The sequence below is a fragment of the Microdochium trichocladiopsis genome (genome assembly GCF_020744255.1).
Source record: "Microdochium trichocladiopsis strain MPI-CAGE-CH-0230 chromosome Unknown B0I36scaffold_12, whole genome shotgun sequence".
NCBI lineage: Eukaryota > Fungi > Ascomycota > Sordariomycetes > Xylariales > Microdochiaceae > Microdochium > Microdochium trichocladiopsis.
The window spans coordinates 1421801-1439871 of NW_025763555.1; the positions used below are offsets into that span (position 1 = coordinate 1421801).

At 54.9% G+C, this 18071-nt stretch overlaps 7 protein-coding genes across 7 annotated transcripts; 3 read left to right on the forward strand and 4 right to left on the reverse strand.

Moving 5' to 3' along the window:
- Window positions 1-603: 603 nt before the first annotated feature.
- On the forward strand, window positions 604-1236 carry B0I36DRAFT_254373 (uncharacterized protein; the record flags this gene model as incomplete). Its single annotated transcript, XM_046150815.1, has 1 exon — window positions 604-1236. The coding sequence occupies one exon, from the start codon at window positions 604-606 to the stop codon at window positions 1234-1236; it is 633 nt and encodes a 210-aa protein (XP_046006063.1).
- B0I36DRAFT_389017 (uncharacterized protein) lies at window positions 1207-1929 on the reverse strand (the record flags this gene model as incomplete). The annotated part of the gene is made up of 1 exon (XM_046161287.1): window positions 1207-1929. The coding sequence occupies one exon, from the start codon at window positions 1927-1929 to the stop codon at window positions 1210-1212; it is 720 nt and encodes a 239-aa protein (XP_046006064.1).
- Window positions 1930-2630: 701 nt separating this feature from the next.
- B0I36DRAFT_368975 (ankyrin repeat-containing domain protein) lies at window positions 2631-5475 on the forward strand (the record flags this gene model as incomplete). The annotated part of the gene is made up of 3 exons (XM_046159699.1): window positions 2631-2858; window positions 2919-3548; window positions 4795-5475. The coding sequence occupies 3 exons, from the start codon at window positions 2631-2633 to the stop codon at window positions 5473-5475; spliced, it is 1539 nt and encodes a 512-aa protein (XP_046006065.1).
- Window positions 5476-6310: 835 nt separating this feature from the next.
- Window positions 6311-9281, reverse strand: B0I36DRAFT_368976 (uncharacterized protein; the record flags this gene model as incomplete). Its single annotated transcript, XM_046159700.1, has 4 exons — window positions 6311-7989; window positions 8050-8325; window positions 8387-8723; window positions 8787-9281. 4 exons carry the CDS (start codon window positions 9279-9281, stop codon window positions 6311-6313), a joined length of 2787 nt encoding a protein of 928 aa, XP_046006066.1.
- Window positions 9282-12342: 3061 nt separating this feature from the next.
- B0I36DRAFT_389019 (uncharacterized protein) lies at window positions 12343-13487 on the reverse strand (the record flags this gene model as incomplete). The annotated part of the gene is made up of 6 exons (XM_046161288.1): window positions 12343-12597; window positions 12661-12715; window positions 12789-13003; window positions 13075-13209; window positions 13263-13370; window positions 13437-13487. The coding sequence occupies 6 exons, from the start codon at window positions 13485-13487 to the stop codon at window positions 12550-12552; spliced, it is 612 nt and encodes a 203-aa protein (XP_046006067.1). The 3' UTR covers window positions 12343-12549.
- A 1016-nt stretch (window positions 13488-14503) lies between these two features.
- On the forward strand, window positions 14504-15598 carry B0I36DRAFT_298793 (glycoside hydrolase family 43 protein; the record flags this gene model as incomplete). The annotated part of the gene is made up of 3 exons (XM_046151959.1): window positions 14504-14770; window positions 14838-15450; window positions 15516-15598. The coding sequence occupies 3 exons, from the start codon at window positions 14504-14506 to the stop codon at window positions 15596-15598; spliced, it is 963 nt and encodes a 320-aa protein (XP_046006068.1).
- A 115-nt stretch (window positions 15599-15713) lies between these two features.
- On the reverse strand, window positions 15714-17139 carry B0I36DRAFT_337688 (uncharacterized protein). Its single transcript, XM_046155692.1, is given in 5 exon segments — window positions 15714-16295; window positions 16375-16654; window positions 16736-16881; window positions 16942-16978; window positions 16994-17139. The coding sequence occupies 5 exon segments, from the start codon at window positions 17120-17122 to the stop codon at window positions 15850-15852; spliced, it is 1038 nt and encodes a 345-aa protein (XP_046006069.1). The 5' UTR covers window positions 17123-17139; the 3' UTR covers window positions 15714-15849.
- Window positions 17140-18071: the final 932 nt, after the last annotated feature.

The window sequence follows — 18071 nt, forward strand, 5'->3', positions numbered from 1 at the left end:
ACAGGTCGCCCACTGCCCATATCCACATCTGGCTTGCGGCAGAGAGTCTAGATAACGAGGATGCTCGGGTCCGCGCTGGCCCCTCAGTGTACTACGACTTGTCCCGCATTGCCAGACCGCCCGCATTTCCTCAGGGTTTCACACGCTGCCAAGATGCTTTGACACTACACGCGTCTGGGCTCAGCGTAATGCAGAAGGCCTGGCACTAAGCCACTGCAACCAGCAGCAAGGGCTGGCTCTCGGCTGTGGCATCATGCTCCCCTGTCATTGCCCAGGCGTGACATCATTTGGTTGTCCATTATGGTTCACATGTTCGGCCTGCTTGGAGTACTAGTATTATGAGCCACGTCCGCGAAGAGAGGCACAATCACATGTCGGGCAAAAACGGCGGATTATATCATTAACTGCTACCCTGTAGTCCTTTCACCGGGCAATCATTTGAGCTCTCAGTGTAGTGTCAGCAGTGCTGATGTAGTGAGAATATGTGATTGCGAGAGTCCCTTCGAGATCGCCAGGCGACGATTGGATCTTTACAACAGTCACAGTTTGACAATGTAATCATCGGAAGGTCGTCGGGCTATTGTGCCGACACAGCTTCATGGTATGCACATACATGATAACGGAGATTTCGAACACATTGACTTCCCTCGGGGTATAGGGGACCCCAGCGGCTTCTACTACCCATTGAGCAAAGCGTCATCGGTTCTTCGGGTCAACAAGCAGATACACAGAGAAGCGCTGCCCTTCGCCTATCGCCGCACCACGTTTTGCCTACATAACCTCGAAAGCGCTATCAAGTTCCTCATTGCAGCTGGTCAAATCGGACGCGAGAACATCGAAACGCTGCACTTAGTTTGGGAAAGCATTTTGGAGCCTACCAACAATTGGGTTATATCTTCAGACCAGGGGCTCGAACAGCTTCCCAGGAGGCTTCCCTCCCGCAGCACGTCGACTTGTATCCAGTTGTTGAAACAGTGCAAACGACTGCGGCACTTGTCTCTTCAATTTGACAGTGACCTGATACAGGAGATAGGATTCGATGCCTTCAAGGATGATGCAGGCACCCAGTGCCTTTGTACATTGCAAGGATTGAAGAGGGTGGAAATCCAAGAATTCGGAACGACCCCCTTGGAGCACTCCAGTCTTGCCAAGTGGCTCAAAGAGCAGATGGAGGGCGCGCGAGAAGAGATGGAGCAGCACAATGAGGACTCAAACGGGTCCAGTATTTCGATTTGATATCTCAGAGAACGCAGAAGCCAAAATATCCTCGCCGAGTTCAGATCCGCTCCTGCAGCGCAATCCCCATCGAAACCCCCCGACTATCTTCTTCGCCACCCGTTCGTACGGCATCGCCATATCCAAGGCCTCGATCATAAAGCTGTCCTCATGATGTACCAGACTCAGGAGGTCCTTGTCATTCTGGCGCTCATAAGCCTCTAGACCAGCGCGGTCTGGGCTAGCTTTTGTCGAGTTAGATCCCTTTGGACGCTTGCGAGGATTCGATACGCAAATGTCGCACCGTTTAAGCAGGAAGATCACGTCGGCTCGCATGATGCCGTAGTAGGAGTGATTAACATCCCTCCATGTGGCGTCCCATCCTGCATGGCCGTTTGTGGTATGCACGAGTTCTACTACCTCGATAATGCAATCCTCGGTGATGACTGTCCGCTTTTCACCACCGTTCTTCGAAACCGCCGCAAGCATCTGGCCATCTTGATCCCAAGTGAAAGTCTTCCGCACATCCTTTCGACGGCTGAACTCCTTCTGCGACGAAAGCGGGGCGTGGTGATTGGTGAGCCATCCGATTAGCTCCTCTCGTTCGAGTCGAGTCACTCGGCGCTTGTTTGGGTGAGTCTCGAGGTAATTCGAAAATGCAGCCTGGGTGGCTGGTGAGGACGTGAAAGGTTTACCTGCAAACGGTTCGGCCATGCTTTCCGTCGCGGTGACCCGGACATATCACTGGGCGCGTACGCTTCCGTTCAAGAGGTCGGGGGATGCGGGGCCAATCTCGACTGGCGGCGTACGCGCTTGGGGTCTGCCAGGAGTTTCTCCTTTGGACAAAATCAACACCGAACACTATGGATAAGCGGCCTACCGCACATGACGAACCGATCTCGGTCTACGAAGATGGCCTGCACCCCGGGGCTCGTCGGCCCTGTTATAACGGCTGGAGTAATTGAGACATCGAAAATCTGGAAAGGCGCTATCGATCAGTATGAGAAGACCGCAGGCGTTCGGCTCGCGACGTTGAACAGCGTCAACACCATCGACGACATCCTGAACGAAGTTAATACGAACGAGAGAATGTTTCTAGGACGCCGACACAGTGGATCCAGGTCAGACAGGTTCAGGGCCCTCCTCCCGCAGAGTCTCCCTCCTATCGAGCGGCTGCTCGAGGTCGCGGCTCAGGCATCGAAAGGGGCAACTTTGTCCTATCACCAGAGACACTCACCCAACACCATTCACTGCACTGAAGAGGATTCCTCTGGACGGACAGCTCTCCACTGGGATACCATAGGTGGATACGCCGAGCTGGCCCGCATCCTTCTCAACCACACTTTTGGCCCGGAGCGCGCGGGAACCGAGCCCTCATCCTCGCCGCAGGGACCGGATGCGTTGATATCATCCGGATGCTTCTGGATGACGGCAGCAGCGAGAAAGCCGAGATTGACGGAAGGGACAACGAAGGTAGCACTCCGCTGACATTCTCGGTGCCCCTGGGCTACATAGAGGCAGTGCGCGTCTTCCTCCAGAGGGGCGCCGACGTCAACGGTCTAGACGCGTACCAAAACGCTCCTCTTCACTGGGCCATTGCGCACGTGCCAATGACACGGCTGCTCCTGGAGAAGGGGGCTCGCGTCAACGCCAAGAATAATGAGGGCAGAACGGCGCTCCATCGGGCGGTGCAAGAAGGATAGGAGGAGGTTGCCAAAGTGCTCATCGAGGCCGGCGCCGACGTCAATGCGGCAGACGAGAATAGCCTCACGCCCCTCCATGTCGCGTCGCTGCAGGGGCTGGAAGGAATTGTGCGACTGTTGCTGGCGAAAGCTGCCCGAGTGGACGTCGAGGACGTGGACGGGTGGACGCCACTTCACGCTGCGGTCCTCCGGAAGCATGACACGATGGCGAGCTTGTTCGTGGACAGGACGGAGGACGGGCCCAAGATTGTTGCGCAGATGACAGAGCTGCTACAAGGCGACGCGGTACAGGCTATGTGGGACGAGAAAGCCCAGGAGAAGTCGGCTGGGAGCACCGTGGTCAGCTGTCTACGGTACGCTGCCAATACCGGAAACGTCGAAATGGTGCTCGCGCTCTTGGAGAGTGGAACGGATGTCGACGCCGAGGACGATGTCGGAGGCTCAACTGCTCTGACCCTGGCCGCAAGCTTGTGTCATACGGACATCGTGCAGCTGCTTTTACAAAACGGTACGATTGTCAACAAGTCCAACCGCAACGGATGGACGGCGCTGCATTACGCAGCCTGCAGCGAGGGAGGTTTGGAATTGGTGAAGCTGCTGCTCGAGAACGGTGCCGACATCGAAGCAAAGGTTCATCGGTGGACGCCTCTGCTTCTTGTGGGAAAATACTGGCTGAATGACAGTGCTACTTATCTCGCTACCAAAGCGGCCAATATCAACGCGGAGGACTATCACGGTCGAAGAATACTGCACTGGGCTGCCTGGAACAACAGCAGGAAGCTGGCGCGGCTCCTGTTAGACCGAGGTGCTGATAACAACGGGGCGGGTCGACTGCGCGGCGGCGCTCTCGGAGGGCGAGCTTCTACGCAGTCGTAATGCGCCTTCGCGGCGCCTTCGCGGCGCCTTCGGAGGTGGCATTTCGAGGGTTTTTTTGGGGGGCTAATCGGGCCCAGGAACACTCGGTTTTGTGGATTTTTGCGGTGGCGATGGCTTCATCGCTTGCGAATTCGTGAAATCGCGTCAAATAGCAGATCTAGGTGGTGTTTTGAAAGAAACAGTGGCACGATCCGCAGAATCGAGGAAATCCGCAGAATCGGGATCCGCAAAATCGCGGGACCCCTGTAGATCATGACCACCACCCAATTCGAGGTTCCCGACAAGCTGGGATGACAGAAGAGACAATGTGGTCCCCACATAGTCCCGCTTATCGGTTTAATTGGCTGATTCTAGCCGATCCACTCCCACTCATGCAATGCCTGCATAATAGCCGATAGAGGTCGCAGAGGGTTCCCGCTTAGGGATGTGATTGGCTGACCATATTGTGGCTTTTTGGTGTCAGCTCCCATCGGTTTGACGAGACTGCACAGCGAGGTTGCTCGAAGACGACTCTCAAGTTCTTTAGTTACAAGTGTTACGTATAAAAGGGCGTTCCATGCTCCGCAGATCGCATATTCTCCCTATCTTGGGCACATTAACAAAGTTCGACACTTTCCCACAAATTCCCTGCAATTTTCCTCGTTGTTGGATACCAAAGAGCCATTCGACAACTTTGCAACAACCCTGGAGTGTCCATACCCAGTCAACTACTTTCTGACAGAGTAAAGTCATCAGGTTCATGCCCTAGCGTCTCGTTACAGGACTCGCTGCCTGTATTGCTGATACGACTTACGCAGGGTATCACGTCGTACATCTTCAGAAGGAAGCCATCATCCTTAGCCAAGTATCGCAAGATGCCGTCACGACTCGGTAACCGGGTGCACCCGGACGCCACTTCTGGCCATAGGGATGCGACGGAGATTATATATGGATTTGGAGAAGAGCTAGGCGAGCATCATTACGCGTCAGAGCCATGACTAAATCGTACTCCTATGTATAGGTCGATCCGCAGAACGATCCCCGCTCCATTAACGACGCTCGGCCCGGTCACGAATCAGATTCTGGCGAGGCCGATACAGACGACTACCAGACTGGGGTATATGGCCGGCGCAACGTTTTCCGCGGCCCCGATGGCTTCCCTCCACCACCTTTCGGTGAACATCCGCTGAGAACGAGTCCTGGTGACGCTGTCGCAGGACGTGGTGGCAACGCACAGGAGCCGGGCTCTTCGGCTGGAGGTGATGCCGAGGCTCAGCGAGGGTCTTGGAATGCCCGTCTCAGCCCTCTATCAGAGAACGCAAGATTTAAGGAAGGGTTTGAGAGACTATTGGCTAGCTTATCGAACCTGACACCCAACTTCGACACGCTCTCGGCCCTGGAACAGCTTACGAGGAACATCGGAGAATTGAGCCTGCAATCCATTGCAGAAGCGATAGAGTCGCTTCCGAGAAAGTCGCTCGACGAGGAGACCCTGGGTTCACAGCATGAGCTTACGTGCGCAATCTGTCAATATGACGTGAAGATCGGCGAGATGCACAAGGTTTTCCTGTCATGCAAACACGGGTTCCACGAGGAGTGTGTCGTTCCGTGGCTTAAGGAATCTAACACGTGTCCAGACTGCCGGGCCGTTATTGGTGACGAGGCTGCCGTTGTTCAAGACCAGGTCTCCCGTCGTGATTGAGACAAAAGGGAATGGAATCCACCAGATAAATTTCCTGAGCCATCGTAACACTTGATATAAAGTGAATATATTTGTATACAAAGTGCATTCACGGATGCATGTCGATCAGTGTTGATGCGGAACTTTATGCTAACGCTCTTAAATTCCAAGGACTTAACCGCAGCGTTTGCGAAGCAACTTGCTGATACGGCAAGGGTTCTCTAGCCCCCACAGACACCAAGGGGTCCGCAGTCACCAGCAGCGGCGAAAGGATGGCGGATGGTTACTTGCATTTCATGCACTTGCTTTGCTTTTAGGACGTCTTGCTTGTGAGCAAAGTGGACATGACTCTAGTCCGCTAGAAAGGAAGCGGCATGTGCGCCCGTATCTCGGTGAAAGCGTCCGTCCCCGGTGTGGGGACAGACATCGGTGGGAGCATCCGCAGACCGGCAGCCTTTGTGTTATCTATGGCTTCAAGCCCACATCAAATACCTTGTCCATGCAAGGCTTCGTAGCAAGTCCGTTCCCTGCGGAGCTCAATATTCTGGGTTCTACTGGCCCCACGTCCTAGCGGATAAGCCACATCTTTTGGACCCTGACACTGTCCGGCCCTATTTCACTTGGCAAGTTCAGGAAAGTCATCTGTAACCTTGACAAATGAATCCTTGGCCTCGCGAGCAGCATACCTGTTGAGTTTGACACCACAACCGCAGCGGACATCGTTAAATGTTCTTTCACGCTTAGGGAGGGTAGCGGCCGGTAGCTTGGAGGGTAGCGTGATGCCGCGTGACCACCCTGCGTGTCTTTACGGCCGTGGAGGTGGACGTGTAGATCTCCATCAAGGGTATCATTCTTATCACCGCTTGCCGTGGTTGTGGTCGTGGTCTCGCCACCAAACTCGGTAGTGGTGCTGATGGACCTTGGTGATCATCTGCTGAGCCTTGGTCTCGTCCTTTACTGTGCGGTAGTGCTCGACCAACAGCTTCAGCGTCGTCAGGACATACTCGGACTTCTGACCATACTGTATCTTGTAGCACTCGGTCAAGATCAGAAGGACCTGCTCGCGATGGGTCATGATAATGTCCGTCTTTGACGTAGTCACCCGCGTGCTGGTCAGCTCGGTGAAGATCTTGGCGAGCTCCATCGTGATGGGACTCTTGCTTGTCAGCAGGGAGTTGGACACTGTTGTCGCCTCATAGAAGAGGGTGGTGGCATCTGGAGTAAATTCGATCCGGCGATAGATCTGTGCCAAGAAGATGATGGACTGTAGCGTGGTGGTGCTCTTTGTTGTGAGCAGCTGGCGGGTGATGCTGGTCATCATCGTGTGGTACTTGAGCTGATCCGGGAGAGGCTGGTGCTGCCAGAGCGCCGCCTGCAACAGGTAGACAGTGAGGTTTTTGGGAACGACCTTGGACACGAGCTTGGCAGCCTCGGACTCGCTGGTGTCGGGCTTCAAGAAGGCAAAGCTCTTGCGAAGGTGTAGCGGCCAGTAACTGATGGCAAACTCGAGCAGAGTGTGTCTGCTCGTGAGCTGCTGCACTGAGTGGCTGTCCAGAACTGTCAATGTGGGCTCGCGCGGATCAGTTACAGTCGAGTTGATGTAGATGAGCAGACGTGTGGCCAAGTCGCCGTGGCGGTCCTTGATGGACCCTTTCGTCTCGTTGAGACACTCTGTAGCGGCCTTGCGAACAACATCGTGACGCAGGTAAGTCAGCCCATCTTGCATGAACACGAGCGAGTTCACAGGCCACAGGGTGCTCATGACGTCGATCTTGTGGTCATGGTCAATGCTCTGTTTATCCACGTTGATGGATGCTAGAGTGGCCAACTCGTTGGTGCTCAGGGGCCGCTCTGAAGTGACAAGCCAGGTCAGCAGCAGACGAGTCTGGTAAGTGACCTCTGGCGCGGTAAGAGTCCGGTGCACGAACTCGGCGATGCTGCAGTTGCCAATCTTCTCCAGGCTAGAGAAGAGCTCCTTGACCGTGGTCTCGCGGCGGAGCTGCTTGCAGGCCTGCTTCGCCCAGACGAAAGAACCCTTGGAGGCCGTGGCAATCCCTGCCACAAGCGCCTCGCGCTCCATCTCGCTCATCGAGATGTACAGCTTCGATGTCTCAAAGTAGTTGCGCACAACAGCCATAATGTCATCGAAGATGAGATCTTCGTTGATCTGCAAGTTTTGGACACCCTGCTGAGGCTTGGTACCCAGTGTGATGAGCTTCAAAGTGCTTGCGCCTTTGGTGTTCGCGACACTCTGAAGACGTTTGAAGAGGGCTTCTTCCCCTGCCGAGCACTCACCTAGACCGTCTATGACGAAGACAAGGTCTTTGGCGCCTGGGAGGTTGGCTGTCACGGCACGCTCAACGGTCTGCCACAGGATATCATCGTACTCGTCCTCGGTCGTCATCCGGACGGTGCGCTCAAAGGCTTCAGTCAAGATGTTGAGCAGCTGCACGTTGCCCGTGCGTTTCTGGAACAGCTGGTACAACAACGACTTGGCGACCGCGCGGGGAGTCGTCTCGCCAGGAACGCGACCATCTATGATACCTGTCAGTATTTCGTATTTAGACAAAGAGGACTGGACAGGATGATGCTTACTAATTGGTACAAACAGGGCGCTGTAAGTCACACCAGCAATGGGATGCTGCAGATAGTCGAAAATGACAGAAGCCAGTACCGTCTTTCCCGACCCGGGGGGACCACTCAAGGCCATAGTCTTCTGCGAACCCTTCAGACATCGGGTCAGGTAGGCCCCGATGTAAAGACAAGTCAGTTCTTCACGGTCATGGGCCAATTGCGAAGTCGAATTGACAACGCGTGACAGCACTTGGTCCTTCGGCGCGATCCACGCCTTGATCGCTCGGATCTGAGAGACTGGCAAAGGATAAGGTCAGGTAAAGTTCTGGTGGCGTTTTGTGCGTGGGCTTGAACCTACCTCTGCTCTCTGTGACTCCCTCCTTCAGAAGCTGGTGCTGCCACATCAGCTCGGCCGTCTTGTCGCATCGTTCGAGGAAAGTCCTAATCTGGGTCGGAAAGGTGGAGTAGATATTGACCGAGACTGAAGTGGTGGTCTCGCCAATGGCTTTGTGGAAATAGGTAGCCACGCTTGCGACCAGGGACACCAGATCGGACAACGCGAGCACGAGCTGCTCGCGAATCTCTTGGGAGACACTGAAGAGTTCAATGCGTTCGAGCAGGTTTAGAAGCGGAACGGACATGCTGTAGAAGAATCCAAAAGAGATCATCAGAGCACGGGCATTCTCCTTTCCGAGCTATGAACCGACCTCTGTTAGTCATACCGTGAGAATTCAACTCGGGCATTCGTAGACACTTACCTCAAGAAGGAGTGAACAGTATCCATAAGCAAGCTGGGCAGCGAGATAGCTGTCTCCGGCAAACTCCTGAATGGCATACTCAAAGGAGTGAAGGCGGTTGGCGAAAAGCTGAGCCCATGCGAGGACCTTGTCATAGCTGCTGCCCTCTGGAGGCAGATCAGTCATGCGCTGGGCGCTGATCCACTCGAGTAGAGACTCGTGCGTGGCGCTAAAGAGTCGCGCCGAGATATTGGACCCCGGCTCCTCAGAGCTGCGTCTTTTGATCGAATACACGACATTGGAAATGTTGGAGACGTTGAGCATTGAGCTCTTGCGAGAGAAAAGCCGCTGGCTCATAGCCCGCTGGCGGCTCTCGACCGTCTCGGATGAGTCCTCTTCATCATGATGCTGGCCGTAGACAGCGCTGGCATTGCGGCTGGTCTTGGAGGAAGCGGAGCCAGTGGCGAGTCCGTAGGGCGCGGAAGGCAGCTGGGGAGAAAGCGTTCCGGGGGCCATCTTCTCTGGTGAGCTCAACACCGAGTACAAGTGGAGGTCGCTGTGCTGGCTAATGGGATTGATTATCGTGGCGAGGATATTTGGGTGGATGTTGACGTATTGCAGCTGGCTGTCTTCGATATGTGCTCACTGTTTGACCACAACTGGCGATATAAGTCTTCGTGAAAACTCGGGCTGCCTGTTTAGACCATCAGTTAGTATATGCTAGCCTCTATGATTTCTGCGTCGTGGAGCAGTAAGGGCGTACTCAGGCAGTATATTGGAGAGGTTGAGACCACAGGGTATTAGATGAAAAGTAGAGAAAATAGCGAGCCACGGTCATGAAGTGATCGTGTGGGTATTCTGGGTGCCGAAGGGATCCAGACCTCGGTAACCACGTTTTCATCCGAAATGGATGAGCCTGCATGGACGGGACACTCAAAGCTGGGTACATAGATTTATATGCTTCTGCTCCCGCCTGCTTCGCGTCACCATGTACCAAACACGGGATGGGAGGCCTACAAACGTCCTTACCTTTCGGTGACATGCCTAAAACCGGCATGGGTGGTTGGCGATCGGAGGCCTGTGACGTTGATGGCGGAGAATGACCTAACTAGGTACATATGTAGTGCCTCATTCGCGACGCCCAACCGTGCCCAAGTCGAAACTGCTTGCGAGTTGCTCTGGCTTTACAACTACTTCCGGCGTTGTGCAACGTCAACAAGCTCTAAATCGCCACCATGGAAGAAACGGAAATTTAGGCACGAAAAGAGCGTAGGACAGCAGTGAACGCCCAGGACGTTGAGTGAGAGATTACTCGGGCAATGTGGCACCATTCCCAAAGATTTAACTTTGGACAGTGGGAATGAATCAGTAGGACTCTGGTCATCGAGATTGGCCCCTTGTTGGCGACCTGGAACGGAAGCACGATGAGGAAGACAAGTTCTGTGGCGTTTATTTCCTTGCCGTGCCCTGTGAAGTTGGGACGGTAGAAACTGGATGCATTCTCTAGTGAAGCTCAAGCTAGCCAGCACCAATCGGACGACCCGACAGCTCTATTATGAGACGAGGGGACAATAACATTCCACAATGGACAGGTGCACTCTCGAATCAATGATAGCCAAGAAATGTCGCGGCACGCTAGTGCTGTTCGCGGCAGAGACTTCCGCGCTTACGCATACAGTGCCACCGTGAAGCTTCAATTCTGCATGGCCCAGGCATTTCTGCGATGGAGATCTATTGAGCCTGCTTCGGGCACAAGGAGGGGTTTCTGCATTGTGGAGGACGCTTGCGCGCACCGTATGTAAGAGATGATAGTTCAACGAAACCATGGACATGCTTGTGGCCGCGGACGGCTGGTCGGCCATGTCTCTCATGTCATGCTGGGGCTTGGGCAGCTGAAAGCTGCATTTGCTACTTTAAACAAGGCACCATTGCAAGCTCGTCTCATGCGGCCGCGCTTCTGCCCTTATACAATTATAAATCTTCCGGTGCACGCCGTGCGATTCCACCACCCTCTTTTCGGCACGCGACGTCTTAGTCCTCTTTAGCGACAAATGTCCTCCACAGCCCTTATCATCGGGGAGCGTCAGGAGCCCGCTAGCTTAACACTACCAGAGGCCAGAAAGCATGCCCAGGTGTCAAAGAGAACTAGCGACATGCTAGATTCTTAGAGGCAGGGGCATCTCGACTGCTGGTGCAAAGCGCAACTTAGCCTCCCGGCAGATGGAGCGATAATCATTGTGGAAGGGCTGTAAAGCTTGTTGACGATCAGCGGCTCGTGCCGAGCAGCCCCACCAAGATACCTATCAAGTATGCGACCAGACCAGCTAGCAAAGTATCGAAGCTCCATCTTGAGCCAATGACGTTGGCAATAATGAATGTTCGTGGCGGGAGTGCATGTCAGGACTGCAAGCCATGGATGCTTCTGATCACATCGCTACATCCTGCAAGCTGCAAGCTGCAAGCTGTACAAAAACCTGTGACGAGGTGGCTGTGGTTGTTCTTGGCGCCCCATACTAGCCATCAGCTCGTGCAAACGAGGCTGGCTGACGCATGCCGTCATTGGAGCTCTTGGTGTTGATCGTACGGCAATGCCGATGCAGCATCGAATGACAGCAATTTGCCGCAGATGAGCTATCCCGGACTCTGAAAATCATCTCCGATCCTTCGTAGACGCCAAGATGCAGGGCAAAACGGAGAAGCTCCCAACGAGGGCACGGAGCTGGAGGACAATGGTGACGCATGTCTCACAGTTTCGCGAAAACCCCAAGTGTTCGCAGACACCATGTTGGCTGGTGCCACACGCATACGCAAGCATGACAGGATCAACGTCCCAGCACGGTGGGAGCCCTGAGACAGGTCGTCGGGGCAGTGAAACCACTCCCTTCTCATGGGGAAAACGCCAAGGTGAAGAAGGTGAGACCGGAGACTGGGAGATATGTCTACGAGACCGAGAAGGCTCCGGTACGTATTTTATGGAGAATTTTCAGGGATTAGAGCCAACAATATCAGACTCTGCGGAGAGTACATCGAAATGCACCAGAAGCTCACTGCAGCCAGAGTACCGGTGATCGGCAGAGATACTTACAGTCGCGGTTCGAGAAGGGCATTTACGCGTCTCCACTCAGGTACCTCGATGGGCGCCGGGATAACGTGGGACTACGAAGTACCGGAGCCTTCTCGGTCTCGCAGACATACTGCTGGACCATAACGGCTAGTACTCTCCGCTTTGGGCAAACAAGGTATAGCTCCATGGTGCGTGAATTATGTGATGTGCAGAAACGAGTCGATAGCTTCAGACACTGAGACCAGTCAGAGGCAATATCTGCAGTCTTGTGGGCCGGTGAGACACACAACGCGCCGACCCGTGCGTCTGCATACGGTTGTGCCATAGCATTGGATACCTCAGCGGGCGGACGGGGCATCCCGTCACGGCGCTAATGCAAACGCATCACACACACACCACCTTTCTTGCGTCACCGTGCCAGAAGAAGCGATACCCCGCACCCTGTAGCTCGCAGAAGCTTCATCCAGCCGCTTCCTAATGCACACGTCACGCCATTGACACTGCCAGGGGAATGTGAGACATTGGAGGAAGAGTGCTGATCACAGACATAAAATTGTTGAGTTTGAGGCAAATGCTACATATGTGGCACGGGACGTAACAGAGATCATCCCTTCTCTGCTCTGGTTGCAACAGGATCCCTGTCATTTTGCATCGCTAAATACCTGGGGCCGGTGAATGCAAGAGGGAGACAAAATCTGAGCCGCACCTAACAAAGCCTACTTAGCAGTGGTTGATGATTGTGCTCCAGCCTCGGTCAGTGGAAAAGATCTGCAATTCAAATTGTGAGCCACTTTTCCCCAGGGAGCATGCAGGCGGCAAACAAATCCTTACCTGTCCCCGCACCACGTCGTTGTTCTGGCACTTAATCATCACCTCGACAGCGTTGCTGTTGGACAGGGCGGAGTTAGCAAGAGAAGTACATATCGCCCGCTGCGGACTTGGGCTCTTATTGCACTCACTCTGCCACGAGTCGGCACGGCACGTGGAGCTGGAAGTTGTAGTCGTTGCACAGCCAGACGGACGACTCCCCCGCGCAGCCAGTGTTACTGCACCCACCTGCGCCTGGCCTTCCTGGAGGGGCAGCACAGTCGCCATTGCCAATGTTGTAGAGATATCTGATGACAGCGGCGGTGTTGAGAGCGCTGACCCAGGTGCCATAGTTGCACGTGTAATCCTGGTGAATTTGCAAAGTCGTCAGCACTTGTCTCTCCATGAGTCCGGTGCTTTCACTTGCAGGTGACTTACGCTTGAAGTTGGTGCACGTGCGTTGAGAAGGGCCAAGTTCTCCAAGTTCTGCTCCGTGGTCAGAGAGTTCTGACTATTGATGCCAAGCTCGCTGTCGTAGTTGGGGTTAAGCGCTGTGATGTTGTGGTAGATCTCCTGCAGGCAACTGTGAGCTTCCTTCGCAAGGGCCTTGGACTAGGCGCACAAACCTCGGCAGTCCCGGTCAAGACTATGGGCAGCTGGCCTAACTGCACTTGGCCTGTCCATGTGAGAGCATCTGTGATGCTGCCTGAGACTCCCTCATTGGTCGGCAGCGCCTGGTGGGCATCAATCAGTTAGTGTTGCCTCGATTTCGCCGATGCTCCAACGCGTAGAGCACTTACCGAGACGACAGTCAGCCCCGCCACCAAACTCAACGATGCGATGCTCTTCATTTCTTAACTCGAGGTGCGTGATAGAGTAGTGATTTGAGATTTCCGACAGCACAGACTTGCAGAGCTTACCGTAGCCCTCCATTTAATAGAGACAATCTGACACTGTACTTTGTTCGCCGTACCGTCCAACCCGTCTGACTTGGTGACGATAGCTCAAGAATGGAACCATCATGGTGCCTGCTAGCCGCCTGTCTTGTGTCATCCCATGTGTCCATGCCATATGAGCCCGTGATGCCACCAGCTGGCGACCGTACTCGTAGGTGTTCTACAACTGTCGGTAGATGTGACTTGTAAGGTAACGTTGCTGCATTTGGACCCATGCATGAACCCTGCATGTGCCCTGGGGGCCGAGCCGAGGCCATGGTACTCATCCGTACGAGGCCTGGGCGCACCAATCGGGCCTCGGCTCGGCGCTTCCACACGAACTCTGCCAATAACAGCGTGCCGCATTGATGGACTCAGTCCATTTGAGGCATAAAATTATCAGCCGAATACAGCCGAATTGATCATGGACGTTCGACGGCCTGCGTTGATCCCCTGTAGCTGCGTGGACGGCCTGCGGGACTTGAAGCAACGTCATACTTACCGTTGACTGGGTCCCGTATGCTTGACAGGGATGTATGCTGTCAGAATCTCACAACACGTGCCACGACGGGGCTTACATGTCCACCTTCCGGAGGATTACTCAACTATCAAGAATTGGTTTATACTGCTGCAGGTGACGTTGAGTCCTCCGCTAGATGGGTAGATCTAGGTATAATGGCGCAGAGTGCTAGGATTCAATTGTTACTCATCCAGCAAGGCTCCATTGGCAGGTGCTCGTTGCAGTGAATGCCAATCTCGAGAAGCATACATTGATCATAGGTATAAGTGTGTGCTTTGATGCAGATTGCCTCATGGTCCAAGTTCTATTCCACCACTCCACTTACCCTCTAATCTGAGTACGGATTTGCCCATAACTCGGCGAGGACTAGCTCCAGGTGGTGTGACAGCATCTCCTGCAATCACCGCCCACCATGCTCCTCTCCACGGTCCTAGCCACCTTCTTGGCCTCTGTGCCAGCTCTTGTGCAAGCCTACCCCCAGCCGGGCGCTTGCACTGGATACTGCTTCACGCATGACCCAGCTCTCTACCGCCGTCCCGACGGCAAGTACTTTCGCTTCTCGACGTTTCGTGGTATTGAGATCGTCACAGCCAACAACATTGCCGGTCCATGGACCAAGGTCGGCAGCGTCCTTCCCAATGGCAGCATCATCAACATGCCTGGGAACAAGGAGCTCTGGGTGAGAGACATCGATCCAATCACCTTTGCACCAAACGCGCCTCCGCTAACTCATAATTCATGCAAAGGCTCCTGATGTGGCCTACATCCAAGGCCAATACTACCTCTTCTACCCCGTCTCGACCTCCGGCTCGCAGACTTCTGCAATCGGCTACGCTACCTCTCCCAACATGGAGCCAGGCAGCTGGACTGACCAAGGCTCGATTCTGACCTCCGCGCCAGGCCAGACCCCATACAACGCCATCGACGCCAACCTCGTCCCCCACGCCAACGGCCGCGACTTCTACCTCCAGTGGGGCTCGTACTGGGACCAGATCTACCAGGCCCAGCTGTCCATCAACGGCCCTTACGTGTTCGCCTCGGGCAACCACAAGCGCATCGCGCACGACCCGCGCCGGTCCTCCATGGAAGGCCCTACAATCTTCTACAAGAAGGGCTACTACTGGCTGTTCCTCAGCCTGGGCGCGTGCTGCACGTACACCCCCAAGCCGGCGGACGAGTACCACGTCAACTTGTGCCGCAGCACGAGTCCCTCGGGCCCATTCGTGGACAAGGCGGGCAAGTCTTGCCAGGATGGCGGCGGCACCAACTTCATCCACACGCATGATCGCGTGTATGCTGCTGGTGGGCAGGGAGTGTTCACTGACCCGACGCTCGGAGACGTGTTCTACTATCATTACCGTAAGCATTCTTCACCTCCTACTCATGGCAGCCATGCGAACTAACAAGATCATTTCGCTCGCCAGTGGACCCGGATGCGGTGGACTACAATAGCGCCAAGTTTGGCTGGAATGTTATCAACTGGAGCGCGGACTGGCCGACCATTTGAGGTGGAGACCTCGTTGTCGAGAGGTCCATATTTTTTTCGCCACGGGGGCTCATCGTCAGGAGACTATCTTATGGTATATACTTGTCGAAACAGCTTTCCGTTTAAGAGAATCCATTGTTGCCCAAGAATCTCGCATTTGTCTCTGAATATGGTGAATCTCCCATCAACCGGCAATCTCCCGCTACCCAAAGCCGAGCTCATATATGCAGACCAGTTTATATCTTTGACGGACGATAAGCATGCCATGAACGCTAGGAAGCAAGCTGGTGCTTAGGAAAGTCCTCCAACAACAAGGCCGGGATTTCCTTTCTCATCTTCTCCACGAAGGGCTGCATCATGTCTCTGAGACTACACTGATGCACCAAGCAGTGCTCATTCGCCGTCTCGTCCGCTGTTGCGATTTCGCGTGGCCCGCGCCATGACAAGTGCGGCAGGCCTTCTCTGATGGCGGCGTCGAGCTTCTTCGCACTGATGCCGTAGAAAGGGCGGTTCGGCTGGCCATTGCTGCTGAAGACATCCATGCCGAGATGATTCACCAGGAAGCGCACGAGCTGGCCGAGCAGCATCGAGGAACACTGAGCGCTGAGGTCTGGCTGGGCTGGACACTGCCAGGCCGGGTCGATCAGGGAGTCGCGCAGCAAGAGGGTGTTGTCCAGGAAATCCTCAATCGCCTTGTGCCTGGCGTTGTCAATGGCATCTGAGCACGAAAGAGCGGCCGGAGTCATTAGCATTCACACGGTATCAAACATGGACCGGTGGTGGTCAATCAGACTTACAGACAAAAGCACCGGGGAAGGGCAGCGACATCCCCTCCATCGGGCTTTCAGACATGTATATCGCAAGGGCTGCCAGGTCGGTGAATGTCTCGGGCCTGGCGAAGACCCATGCGACGAACAGCCACATGACGCTTTCTCTTCCGTGGTGTGCGGGCGGTTTAGTGGCCGGGTCCTGCTCCAGGGCGTTGATCCAGGCGGACACGGCACTGTCCGTGGCCTCGTGGCACTTGTAGTAGTCGACCAGGACCGCAATCTGGGTCAGCATATCGAGCGTGACCTGCTATGGTGTGTTCTCGCTGCGCGCGTGCAGTATGCTGAGCAGGATGAGGACCGCCGTGGCATCCCATTTGTGCTGCTCGACCTCGAGCCTTGCCCCTTCATTACGTGGTAGCTGCCTTCGTGGCCCGTTGAAGGTCCGGCTCCAGATTGGCGACGCGGCGCTGAGACATCGCGACGAGACTCGGAAGCGGTACTCGTCCTTTGCCTCCTCTCTGTCATTTGCAGGATCTACCTTTTGGGGGAGGTTAGTCTGCCCGTTGCACCTTGATCTACTTGGACGTCCCTGACCTGCTCTTCGCCTTGCCGGGGGTGCCCCTGTAACTGGCTCTGCGGGTCAGACGTATTGCTGCCTGTTTGCGGTCTTTAGAACAAAGTCGACATCACCATTGGGATCGATCTCGATGCGTGAAGTGCTGGGCTCGAATTGGGGGAAACCCGGTGTCTGCGCATCAATGGCGTCGAGCATCATCAGGGTGCTTGTGGTTGATGTGGTGCGGGGGTTATGACGAGATTGTGGCTGCACGTGTGGCAGGAGATTCGGTCGAGGCCTGAGGAGCTGCTTAGTGAGTGAAGTCTGGCTGCCAAGGGGGCCTGCCAGGCGCCGGGGGGGCATTGAGCGTGTTGCAATCTGGTCACAGCTAGTGGAGCCTCAAGCCTAGACTGCTAGGGTGCAGCACACCACAGCTCCAGGGGTCATTCCGTCTATTGAATGCCGTGCATCGTGTGTTGTCACTCAGATCATCGGTACGTCATCTGAACGGCATTTTCCATGGGCGTCCCAGAGCTGTTCCCAAGCTTGTCAGTGTCCCTTCGTTGCCAAGCAAACTTCCCGAGACATGCTGTGGTTTTTATCGGGTTCTTCATACCTGTCCCGTGCCTCCTCGTCCCAGCCTTCGTCCACAAGGGGACTCGGGTCACGCTCAGCAGCCCTGGCCGATTGCCCGTGTCTGAAATTTCCTGGCAGCCAGACGACAGGCAAGCGCAGGCTTGATTAAGACGGGCAGTGACGCCGAGTAGATAAGAGTTCGGGGTCTGGGAAGGCTGACATTGTGGGAGCTTACCATGGTCATGGAACTATTGCTCGTGAAAGCTGCTGGCCAGAGAATTCGCTGTCCAAGGAAGCAAGACAGCCTGTCTTGCCTGCAATGGTAACCCCGGCGGATGTCTCGTGCGGGTATTCGCGGGATCACGTACGAATGGAAACCGTTCGTATCAGGAGTGGCGTCAGCTCTAGTCTGGGGTATCCTGGTTCCGGGCAGTTTGAGCTCATCAGTCGCCGCGGCAAGGCAAGACTTCAGGGGGCCTTGTCAGCCCCACCGTCACCACGCTCCGCCGATCTTCCGAAAACTCACCAAGCAGTGCACAGGCCGGACAGCCGACGGATGACAAAGCTCAGAGACGCCCTACCGGTACAATTT

Coding starts and splice junctions, on each gene's coding strand:
- B0I36DRAFT_337688 (XM_046155692.1), bottom strand. CDS start 17,122: ATGATGCTCGACGCCATTGATGCGCAGACACCGGGTTTCCCCCAATTC. Junction 16,655..16,735: donor ATGAAGGGGCAAGGCTCGAG/GTCGAGCAGCAC, acceptor AACACACCATAG/CAGGTCACGCTCGATATGCT. Junction 16,296..16,374: donor CTTCCCCGGTGCTTTTGTCT/GTAAGTCTGATT, acceptor TTTCGTGCTCAG/ATGCCATTGACAACGCCAGG.